The sequence below is a fragment of the Chroicocephalus ridibundus genome, chromosome 1 (assembly GCF_963924245.1).
Source record: "Chroicocephalus ridibundus chromosome 1, bChrRid1.1, whole genome shotgun sequence".
Taxonomy (NCBI): domain Eukaryota; kingdom Metazoa; phylum Chordata; class Aves; order Charadriiformes; family Laridae; genus Chroicocephalus; species Chroicocephalus ridibundus.
Window position 1 is genome coordinate 148955807 of NC_086284.1, and position 11999 is coordinate 148967805.

Consider the following 11999-nt stretch of genomic DNA (forward strand, 5'->3'; position numbering starts at 1 on the left):
AATTATGTTGCAACATTTCACCTCATACAGAATTCAGAATCAACAAAATAGCAACAAACTTCAGGGAACTGTCGTAATAAATAAATTTTCAGAACTGTCTCAATAAATAACAATTACTAACTAGTCCACAGCTTCCTTGAGAATAGGTACATCACAGCAGTAATATATGCATTACATATAAAAGAGTAAGTTTTACCAGAGAAAGCTCATCATCCTTAGATGTGAAAATTCGAGTCGCCTATTTATTTCACCTGGTCTTATCACACTTCTAACCAGGCAGAGCTCCAGGATGCACCAACCCCCATTTATGCCCCCGAGAACGACACTGGCTCCGGCTGCACTGGGACCTCATCAGCTCCTCCTGTCCAACCAGTCCCGAGCTCCACGTCGCAGCTAAAGCCACCAGCAAGTCCGTCCAGGTACCAGAGATACCACAGAAAGCACCTGTGGGGCTTTGCATCTCTAGAACAGAGTCGCAGCACCAAGTTCCAGTTTGAACATTGGAACAGCGTGCGTTAGGAAGACACAAGTACTACTCAAGTACTACTCAAGTATTTACAAATAAAAAAAGAAAACTTTTGCAAAACTTGGCACACGCTTGCAAGTGAAGAAAGAAAAAGAAAGATTAAAATTATAACACATCGAAAGTCAAGCAACGGTTACAGAGGCTGGTGTATTGAGAAACATGCCTGCCTGTGGAGACATCAGAAATTATTATTAAATGTCCAGAAAGAACACCATCATAGGGAAGTCAGGCTGCAGACTCTGCCATCAAGAGGCAAACGAAGAATTCCATCCCTCTGGGCTACACAATACTAATTAGAGTGTGTATATATGTACACACATGGATATGTACATATAAAGATATATGTATACATGTGTGTGCACACACATATATATAAACACGCTACACGGTCTCAGGTCACATTTCGAGCAGCACAGGCAACTTTAGCTTTGAATTACTTACTTTAAAATAAGAAAAAGAACAGTTAACTGTTTAAAAAACTCAAACCAACAACTCTCTGCAGATTTGCGTATGGGAACACACTCTCCTCCAGCTCTAAGGATTCAGCTGAAAGGATCACCCTGGGAGGACTGAGCCCTCGCCATTCCCACTGAAGTCAGTGGAGGCAGGGAGGAGGTTAGCAGTAATCGCTACAAAAAGAACATAAGAAAAAAAATAGCATTTTTAACAAAACACGACTTCTATACAATATAGATTTTCAAATACCACTGAATGACCTCCAGGAGAAGCTAAAGGCATTCGTTGTCTCACAAGAATAAGATGCAGAGCAACGTCTCAGCACAAGTATCCCTGTAACAACCCCACTGACAGACTCAAACTAAAACCCCAGCCACACGTAAAATATCTTATCAGTTATCTTGCAATTATAAATGCACCCAAACACACTTAAGTTCCTTATCAACAGGAAATCCAGTGACAGCACCTTGTCAAGAGTAACCTGTGGTTAGCATCACCAGTAAAACTGAAAAGAAATGCGCCTGAGAATTCTACCAGCATCCAACACTTTTTTGTCAAGCAAGTATCAGAGGAAGGATTTCATTATTACCAATACAGAAATAGCCGCGTCTGCACTGGGGTATGTGGTGGAAATGAAGCAGCATAGTCCACTCTGCAAGGAAACCCGTGTTAGATCCGTTAGCTGGCGAGCTCTAACAGGCTACAACAAGAAAAAGAAAGAAAGAATCCCGTAAAAAAAGCACTTGAAATCGCATTAACGGAGGCAAAGGTGGCCGGCACATAGGACAAGTCTGTGCAGCCCTTTTTAATCTACACTTTTGCACAGAGCTCTGCACCTTTCTACAGCTGTCAGTTCAATCGAGATTTAATACGTGAACACAGGCAAGGTTTCACAAGTTTTACTCTGCAGGCAACAAAAAGCCTGGGCGAGCGTATCTAGATTACTGCTCACACAAGCGGAGAAAACATTGCTTGGACGTAGCTTCTCAACCCACACATCACCCTTCCCGACTGCCTGCTTCCACTGCCGGTCAGACAGCAAACAGAAATGCTCCTGAGGGTGCCTCTGCAGACTGACACCCGAGTGGCTTTGTTGCCACCACAGGGTAGACAGGCCACCACCCCAGTCTCTTCGGCAGGCCCACGTCCTCATTTTAAGGTAAATTTGGGGTGTTCCTTCTTGCTAAGGATCAATATTTTTATGTAACAGAGGTAATACAACATATTAATGGTCTGCCTATCCTCCATGACATGAAACACAAACATACATCGGCTTATTTAAAATTGTATAGCAAAAGGAAGTGCAAGAGACTAGCAGAATTATCTGTACTTCAGGGTGAGGAACAATTTTGGTTATTGCCAGTGCTGTGGCTGCAACCCAAGCGTACAGTGATGCTAGCAAGGTAGCATCAACCTGCTGGGAGTGCAGTAATTCAAAAAATAGTTAAACTTTGGTATTCAAACACTCAATTCTTTCCCCTTCTGGAATTTTTTCCACAAACATACTTGTGGACAAATTTAGTCAAACATCAGTCAGAAGGATGCTGCTCAGAATAATTAACGTTCACTTTTGAAGTTGAGTAATAATTGCTCCCCTGCGTTATTATCATTTACACAAAGAAAAACAGCCTGTAAGCTTATTCAAAGAAACAAGAAGCTTCTTTAAAACAACAAAATAAATCCAACAGCCATCAGCGACTTGATCCTCAAAACACAGCGAGTGATACAGCTTTCCATCAGACCTCATCATAGTCATATTTCACACAGCTCTTAATGAAGCTGAGATATTCCTAAGAGGACCAACCAGTCTAAGAGGAATGGTTGCTTTCTAAAATGTCCCCGTGGTCTGTCTCAGGAGTTCAGCAACCGTCAGAAAAGCATCCTGAGTACATCTGAAAAGCATCACTCCTACAGAGTTAGGCAGACAAAAATCCGATTGAAAAAAACGTAATGATGCAGAACAGAATTTTACTTTATTTTAAAATTCAAACCGAAGCATAACAAGACAAAGCCAACTCAAGCAACTGCCAAAATACAAAATGCAAATAAGTCACTTTAACCCAGCAGATTTCACTGTTGGATTAGGGGCGTTAGACAAGGAAGCCTCAGCTATTTCTGATATGTGGAGGTTTCACATTTTTCCAGCCTTCTGCAAGGGTAGAGGGAGAGTCTTTAGCTGTATTGATGCTCATAAATATCTTCTGCTTAATCGTTTCCAGTAGTTAATTGTAATAAAAATATGAACACAGTCATGCAGCAAAAAGTCCTGGTCAGTGGACGCTGGAGATAAAACAGTTAAGGTCACTAAAGCATACCACAACAGAGTAACCGACTGGGAAATTTCTTCCTAACTAGTATCAGATAAATAAAAAAAATAAAGCCAGTTTTTCCGATCTTCAACCTGCTTGGTGTAAGAAACCTCTAAACTTCAATAAATAATAAATACAAATGCCTAAGGATTTTTTAAATAGCTTCACCTGTGACGCACGCATTCCGTGACTGGTGTGTATTTCTGTCTCTCACATCCAGATTTCTTCCTAGCCATTTAAAAGTAACGGGTTGGGTTTTGGGGGGGTTGGTTTGGGGTTGGGTTTTGTGCAGGGAGGGTGTTTTTGCCTTTTTTCCGAATTCCCTTCTATACTTCCGTTTTTAAGAAAACACCTATTCAGTACTCCTCAGCCAGATCTATTTTTATTTATCTTTCCAGTCCGTTCTTAGATAATGAAGACTAGAGGTTCGGGCTACCTGCGGACCCCCACCATTCCTTTTTGGCTCACCAAAACTCAATAGAGCACTCCATAGCAGGACTTCGCTAATCTAATTTCACTATAACACTTCACACACACAGACTTTTTCGGTGACCAGCACTGCCAGCTGACACAAAGCCTATTTCCTGACAGGTTCCAAAATTAAAAAGGTAATTTCTCCAACCAAGTTTTTATATCCCATATCTTTCCTGCGCTGTGTATTTCACCCTTCGTTCAACAACCCCTAAGGTGGCATCAGGAAACTCATCCAGCTGCCTCCTACGTCCAACAGGAATGAAAGACCATCCGTCCCCTCAGCACATTCGGCTGTTGCGCTCTTCCTAGGGGGGCTTCCCATTTTATTTATAAGTAGTTATACGTGTGAATAGAGTCACGAGGTGCCGCAGCACACGAAGCGACGGCGATTTAGCCTGTTCTTCTGAATTCTTGACGGGCGTGGAGGCAGCTTCCTCTTTGTACCCGGACCTCCAAGTCTTTTTGAAGACCAAAACAAGGGGTGAGATCGGGGGAAACGTTAAAAATAAATAAAATAAAGGCTCGGTTAAGTACCACGGACAGATTTTGTGTGTTTCTAGCTGGTGCGGGAGGCGGGTGGCGGCGCAGAACAGGGGCTCTCGTGCCCTCTAGGGGGCCGGACCCGCCAGCGCCGGCACCGGCCGCCCCCCGCCGCAGCCGCCCCCCCGCCCCGGGGCCGCCCTCGCCCCCCGCCGGGCAGGGGCGAGGGGCAAGCGGTGCGGGAGTCCTATAACCATTAATAATAGTAACAACAGGCTTGTAACACTTACTTACACCCATACAAGAGGGAGAAGGGCGGGGGGGAAAAGCTCAAAGTCTTAATTTAAAAAAAAAAAAAACAAACAAAAAACAAAAAAAACTTGGTAGAGTATAGCATTTCTTCTTCTTACAATCTTATTTTACCCTTCCGAACCTCCAAAGACAGTTCGGAAGGGAAAACACTGATATTCCCCCCAAGTTAAAACTTGGGCATCACATTTAAGTGTATTTATTTTATTATTTTATTTCCTCTATTTCTCAAGTCATTACCTCAATGCAGAGAACTCCTGATGCTACCACTGTCCTTGCAGCAGGGCTCAGAACAAGCCAAGCTGGGGAAAAAACAAACAAAAAAAAACCAAACAAAAAAACCCAAAAAACCTGAAAAACTACATAGTCCAAACAAGAGGTGTTTATTTCTGAGTGACACTCTGATGAAGACAGAAGAGACTTTGAGGAAAGGGTTTGGTAATTCATCAAGAAACTTTTTCAACGCCAAGCAGAGAAGAAAAAATACGCACGAAAGAAAAACCCGACTTCCACTTTGTTATCTGAACCTTAACATTTATTTCCTTATCTGTCAAGCTGTATCCTACAAACTGTACATCTCCCATTAGATTACCTAAGTAAATCACAGCACCTGGCTCAAAGCTTTAATTGCAGCAGTGTTCTTTTCACTCTCAAACCATGCAGGATGCAGTTTGCTCACTCCCATTTCAAGCCCTGCAGCTTGCAGGCACCAGAACCCAGCAACCTTTCAATTTCCAGGCTGGGATTATTTATTTTTTTTGTATTACTTTCTCAAGGAAAAAGCCCAAACAATATTACTTCAATTTGCAAAACACAGTTAGCACGCTAACAGCAGATCAGGACAAATTCATACAAATGTCGCAGTTAACATCCAAAACATCATGTGTCACTGTTTTTCCCCTCCAACCCCCAACAAGCTTCTCAAAACACATTGCATACACAGGGTCACTGTTCTGGCTGTTTATTTAATTAACATGACAACCCGGCATACACAGGATTTCTTTCAGCTCCCCAGCTTTGCATTTTCACACTTCAGGCAGAAAGAGCAGAAAGTCACTACTGTATTTTACTTTTTTTGCCAATATACCATAATATACATTTCTCAATTTAACCAATTGACAAAAATAGATTCTAAACCAATCAGGAGAGTTTCAGCAGCACTTTTTACATTTTTGTGAGGTTGAAGGAAAAAAAAAAATTCTAAGTAGAGCGGCTTTGCGTAAATGAAGCCATGCAAAAGAAAATAAAGTATTACGTCTGGAATCCCTGGGTGATTTTTCCTGGAGCCTTGCTTAAATATTTTACACGGTTGTGTTTCAGCAAGTCACCAGATGACATAACTCCTCAGTATTCCTCGGTTTCTAGTGACCTAAATTGTAATACCAGCAAATCTTATCAGAGTAATTACAGCTCAATAATGCTTATTAGCAGAAGGAGGTATACAGTATATAACACCGCAGGCCTAATAGGAGACCATAACTTTGAGAAAGTTCAATATCTACATTCGGTCTGCCTTCTCCTCTCCAAAATTTTAAATCTCTGTATGTTGCACTCTGGTCTCTCCTATTTTCAGGTCAGTGGGCAGGACACCTAATATTAAAAATTAGTTATAAGTTAAGGGTACATCTGTCCTTTTTTTAGGACAGAATGATAGAGAGCCAGGAAACGGGGGGAAGCAACGTATTCCTGGCACTTACAAAGCTCTCACTGTCAAACAATGAGAAGAACAAATAAAGACTTAATTTTTCCCTTGAAAAAAAACCAACAAATACATTTCTTTTTCTCCTCCGTTTCTTAGATCTTATCGCTGAGGAGATATCTTTGACTATGTGAACTGTTACAGTATTGTCTTCTCAACTGCGCAGACAGGCAGCGATAACGACAGTCCCGGCTCACAACTTTCCCAGGCTACAAGACTGGGAACAGGCAGAGTCACTGTGCAGAACCTCACGAAAAACAGTCAAATCAAGCAAAAAAACCCTCCGCTGACGCTGGAGGAAGACAGGAGTCTGGCACCAAAGTTACTTATCTAAGGAAATTACTTTTTAGAAGGAGAAAAAGGAGGCAGGGAAAGATGTGGCAGCACAAAACAGCTACCAAGTCTCAAACCAATTAAAAATAAGTGACAGACCCTCAGGTGTTCCTCAGTGAGACAAACAGCTTTCTACTCCAACTGCCCAAAAGAAAGAGAAGAGCAAAGAGAAAGAAGGAAGGAATATGGGTAGAAACCCTCTCTGTCCCAGGAGCCAGAGGACACAGATGGGAGTTTGGATGTGGAGCTGCTGGTCTCGCAGCTGGAGACATCAGTGCTGCAGGAGAAACTCCTCCGTCCCGGTGCTACCCACCACCAAGGGTGAGGATCGGGGCTTTCCAGCAGGGCAAGACTCAGCACCTCACTAGTGCCTTCTCCTATGGGTTTGTGTCACCCACTGGTTTGAGAACTAGAAAGTACTTCAAACCCTGACATGCGCTGTACCTGGGAGTCTTCTGACTAAGGAAAAAAAAACCAAAACTCTAAAAAGGCTAAGCAAATGGAACTACTTGCTGCAGCTGCTCTAGCTCATTTACCACACACTTGTAATAAATCCAAGTTAGCTGAAAGCTTCCCATTCCACCCAAACAAAACAAACAACAAGCAAGGCTTAAAAGCAAAATCAGGAGTCTTCAGCACGGTTTAAAATAGTCCAGCTACTATCTCCTGTGGAGTATTTTACCCACCAGGGCGAAATCATCCCTTTGGACTGCTGTACGTCAAGATTAACACACATAGATCAGAGGCACAAGCTCCAGAACATATGGGCCATATAATATTTTAATGGGAAACACCAAGACACAGAACACATTTCCCCCCCAACCCTAACCTCCTCTCCATGCTTTTAGGAAAAATGAAAACGTTTGCAAAAACGTGAAGAAGAAACTCCAAAAGCCATCACCCTGGAGGTACTTGTGCATTTACCAGAAAAGAAAATGCATTTGTTCGTTCATTCACTGTCTTATCCATCCATTCACAATTTCTCTCTGCAGACTCTTTCAAATCTGGGTGAGCGAGCTCTGGAGGAGCTGAGCATCCTCAGCTGGCATTGATGAAATCACAGGCAGACAACGCTCAGCTGGGAGCAGGATCAGGCTATTACGAAGCCCACATTTCTCAATGAGATCCTCACACATGCCAGACTGGAAGCTTTTAATCCAAAGAATTTGCTGAAGTTGAGAAAGAGAGAAAACATATAGAAAAAAATCAACCACAAAAAAAAAAGAATTAAGTGAAAAACTGGTAAAGAGCACTTTTAGCAACAAAATAAGGTTATATCACAGTGTGGTTTGATTTTGGATGGTGGCTTTTTTTTTTTTTTTAATGAAACGGTTTTTCTTTTTAAATTCTTTTTGGAACTGATAAGCGACTAAGATGAGATGTTCCTACAGAAGGAATAATTCATGCCATACGCATTTCCAGCTACTCCTACTAGCGGCTTAAACAGAAGTATACTTTCAATTTTAAATATGTTAATACCTCTATCCATGATGTAAGTTTGCAATTCCTGGTACTGTCTTTTATACCACACACAGATTCAATTCTGTATTCTATTAAGGAAAAAATTAGATTCTAATTGAGATGAGTGTGATGCAAAAAATAAAATCAGAAAATCCAACTTTCGTAGAATCTCATATTAATACAAACAGTCAGATAGGGAGGGAATCACGCTCTGGAAAAATAGAAGCTCAATTAAATGCTCAGCAATAGGAAAGATTACACAAGAGGCAATGGGAAACATCTCTCAAACTTCACCTAACGTTACTCACCAAAGGAAAGCACGTATTTCAAAGCAATAAAGTAGATCCATTTCCTGATGAAAATTATTGGCAGCTCACAGATGTCTTAACAAGCTATCTTTCGGACCAGAAACATTCAGGGCATGTTTTTTAAAAACAGGGGGTGAGGGAAGGCCTGGTTTTGTTTATAAAGCCCTCATCTCTATTTTTAACATGTTATATTTAAAAACTGTCCAAAAGAGAAACATTTACCTATGGTTTCTTTAAGTCTACGGGGAGCTGATTTTTGCTATAAACACAAACTTTGTTTGCTGTAAAAGAGTCCCCCTTCTCCCAGCATTTCTTCAAGGTCCTTACAGAGCTTTGTTTCAGCTTTTCCATTTTTCTATCTTGCCAACATTTATTTAAGAGGAGAGCTTTTAGGGAGGGAAGTTCATATACACACAGACACATTGTGCTGCTAAAGAAAAAAAAAAAAAAAAAGAGACAGACAAAAAGTCTCCCCAAACTCGAAAGTAGTCATCCATTTCTAATCACGCAGTGACGCAAGCAATACCAGATCTTGCTATTGATTAATAGTGAGTGAGAACAAAAGAAAGAGAAATTTGCCAAAATCCTGCAGCGGGTAAACTGAACAGCCGCCAGCTAACTCCAGTCCGGCTCCGCAGCTTGGAAGCAGGAATTGCTTGGGGCAAAACTGACCACTGTCCCCAGGTAACACACCATTGGGGAGGAAAAGATATCTACCTCGTTATCCATCACCAGTTCAACATTCGGGTATATAGAGATTATTTTGAATTCTCTCCACAAGAAAAGAGAAGGATGTGATCACAAACTAGTCAGCCCTGTCTCCGAATGATTACATTTATAGATGTTAACTGAAAAGCTGCTTTCATCTGAAGTGTGAGAGTGAATGGAATTATGTTCAAAAGCTTAAAAATTATTATTGTAAGAAAGCACCAGAAGCCACTAGCGTCATCAAGTAAGTATAGACAGTTTTAGTTTCTTGCCTTAGATATTGTATTTACAAATTACTCTTATACCCTTCTGTCTCTCAGTTCCTATTAAAGTCAGAACAGAGTCAGCTTTCTACTTTTTCACACTGTATTTGCCTGGACACTGTGGTAAATATTTATTTTATCGAAACAAAAATGTTAAATAAATAAGTAAGTATATTTGTTGTAAAATAAGCCTCAAGTATATAAGGTTGTCAGGCCCTCTTCTAGAAAATGTCATAACCAACCACAAAGGGATGTAATCAAACCATTTCCAGAAACAAACTAGCCACCCACACCATATGGTTAGATGCCATCGCTTGGAAAATACTTAGCTGCTTATCCAGCAAGCGACCTGAAAGAAAACCCTTGGTGTATGGCAATACGCTTCAGCTGACCAAAGTGCACAGAGTCATTTTCAAATACTAATTGAAAAATAAAGCTTAGCACCATTTCACACTTTTTTTCCCCCGCCCGACCCCAGGTTTCCCTTTCCACCGCTCAGCGAGGGTTACGCTGACTTTCAATACACTCAGTTACACTCCGCTCATCGAACGACTCCTTTATGGGGCAATCTTAAATCCCCAAAATTGAGAAAACACTTCGAGCGCAGGACTAAGCCGACCTCGCGTCCGACAGGACTAGAGAGCTGTGCAGTAAAGATAATGGTGTTTGCTCATTTCTTTTTCCATTTTTTTTTTTTTTTTTTTTTTTTTGAGGTGTGCGTTTAAAAGAACGCGTCGCTGGTAACAGAGGAAGTTCTGGCTCATCCATTCAAATCACGACCTCTCAAAGGAAACAAAGTTGCGGTAAATCGCGGGTGCGTCGCACCGGTTCCCCCCGCCGCGGCCGAGCGGGAGCTACCGATCGCACACACGCTCGGGAACAGCCCTGGGGAGGCAAAGTGCAAAGATGAGCACGGCGCCGTGCGGGCCAGCCCCAAAGGACACCCCACCGCCCCGAGAAGGGACTTCTCCCACCGAGGAGAAGCTGCCTGGCTCGCACGCACGCACCTTTAAAGCTCAGAGCAAGTTTAATAGGGCTAAGCTACCCTTCTGGGAAACCAGGGCTTTGAAAAAGCAAGGCTCCGAAGTGATGCTGGGAAGCCTGAGGGCAGGTTCCCACCGGCTCCGAGAGCCAGGCGGGTACCACCCGCCCCAACTTTCTGTCAGGCTTAGGAAAAGCAAGCGCCGCTGACGGCTGTAAAAGACGAGAGGAACCCCGAGCTCTCCCCACGTCGCCCGCAGCCGGGGTAAACCAGGCTGGGTCCGGAGAGCCCCCGCTTCTCCCCGGCCCCAGCCCCGTCCCGGGGCGGCCGCCCGGGGCTCTCCGCGCCGCGGGGCGGCCGGGGCAAGCCGGCAGGGGAGCGGGCGGGAGGGCGCAGCTCCCCGCACCGCCGCCGGGACCCCCACCCGCCGCCAGCAAAGTTTGTGGCTCGTTCCCCCCCCCCGCCTCCGGCCCCTGCCTTACCTGCTCCCGGGGGATGCAGGGCAGCGAGGTCCGCCGGTGGGTCTTGCTGCTGCCGCCGCCGCCGCCCGACATCTCGGGGGAGATCATGGAGCTGGACCGCCGCCGCCTCCTGAGCACCGGGGCTTCGTCCGCGGCCGGGGGGGCGGCGGGAGGCTCCGCCAGCGGGGCGGCCCGCCGCGGGGGCCAGAGCCGGTCGGTGTAGCCGGCCAGGAGGATGCCCAGCAGCCCCAGCAGGTAGGCCAGGTAGGGCCGCCAGGACGCCGGGACCCTCTCCAAGGCGACGAGGGACGTGGTCCTGGCCGCGCTAGTCACGGCGAGCATGAGGACGCCCTGCCTCAGCTTCAGCACCAGCCATGTCACGGCGGCCAGGCAACTCAGCACCACCCCCGTGGCGGCGAGGGAGAGCAAGTGATCCTCCTCCTCCTCCCCCGCCGCCAGCGCCGTCTGCGCCACCGCTTCCCCCCCGCAGCAGGCGGCCAGCAGCAGCGCCGCCGTCCGCGGCCGCACGCCGCCGCGCAGCAGGTAGCGGCCCGCCCCGAAGAAGGCGCCGGCCAGGCCCAGGGGCACGGCGCCGGGGGGCAGCCAGCCCCAGCCCCGCGGCCCCGCGCCGCCCTCCGCCGCCAGCTCCCGGCCGCGCTCCCCCCGCACCAGCCTCACCACCAGGGCCAGCAGCACGGAGAGGGAGCCGGCGCACAGCGCCGAGGAAAGTTTCCGGCGGCGCCAGGTCTCCCGCGGCGGCGGCAGAAGGAGCAGCGCGGACCGGGAGGCCGGCTCTCCCCACTTCTCCCTCCCCCGGCCGCCGCCGCCGCCGCCGCCCCGCGGGGTGCCGGGCTGCCGCCCCGCCGGAGGGCAGCGCCCGCTACCGCCCGGGCTCCGCGGCTTGCCGCCGGCCATGGCCCCGACGGGCTTCTCTGCGGGCCCCCGCCCCGGGGCTTATTCCCGGGCGGGCAGGGGCCGACAGCGAGCCGGTCAGCGGCGGGGGGCCGGGGGGTGGCGGGCCGGGGGCGCTCCCCGCCGCAGCGCCGGCATTTCCTGCAGAGCGCGGAGCTCGCCCCCCGCTCGCCTCCTCCCCGGGAGCCCAGCGCCGCGCATGAAGGTCTGGGGGAGCGCCTCGCCTCCTCCGCGACCACCTTGGGCTGGGAGGGGGGGGTATAGTAAATTAAAAATCTCTTTAAAAGTGCAAGAGAGGGAGAGACGTGGAGAAATCCT

The 11999-nt window shown here is 46.5% G+C and overlaps 1 protein-coding gene across 1 annotated transcript in view; it reads right to left on the reverse strand.

Moving 5' to 3' along the window:
• Positions 1 to 11705, reverse strand: part of PDE3A (phosphodiesterase 3A) — a 266161-nt gene extending 254456 nt beyond the window's left edge. The window contains exon 1 of the mRNA XM_063358308.1: positions 10791 to 11705. Within this exon, the coding sequence (XP_063214378.1) occupies positions 10791 to 11684 (894 nt within the window). The 5' untranslated portion in view covers positions 11685 to 11705. The remainder of the gene's footprint in view (positions 1 to 10790) is intronic.
• Between the last annotated feature and the right edge of the window lie 294 nt (positions 11706 to 11999).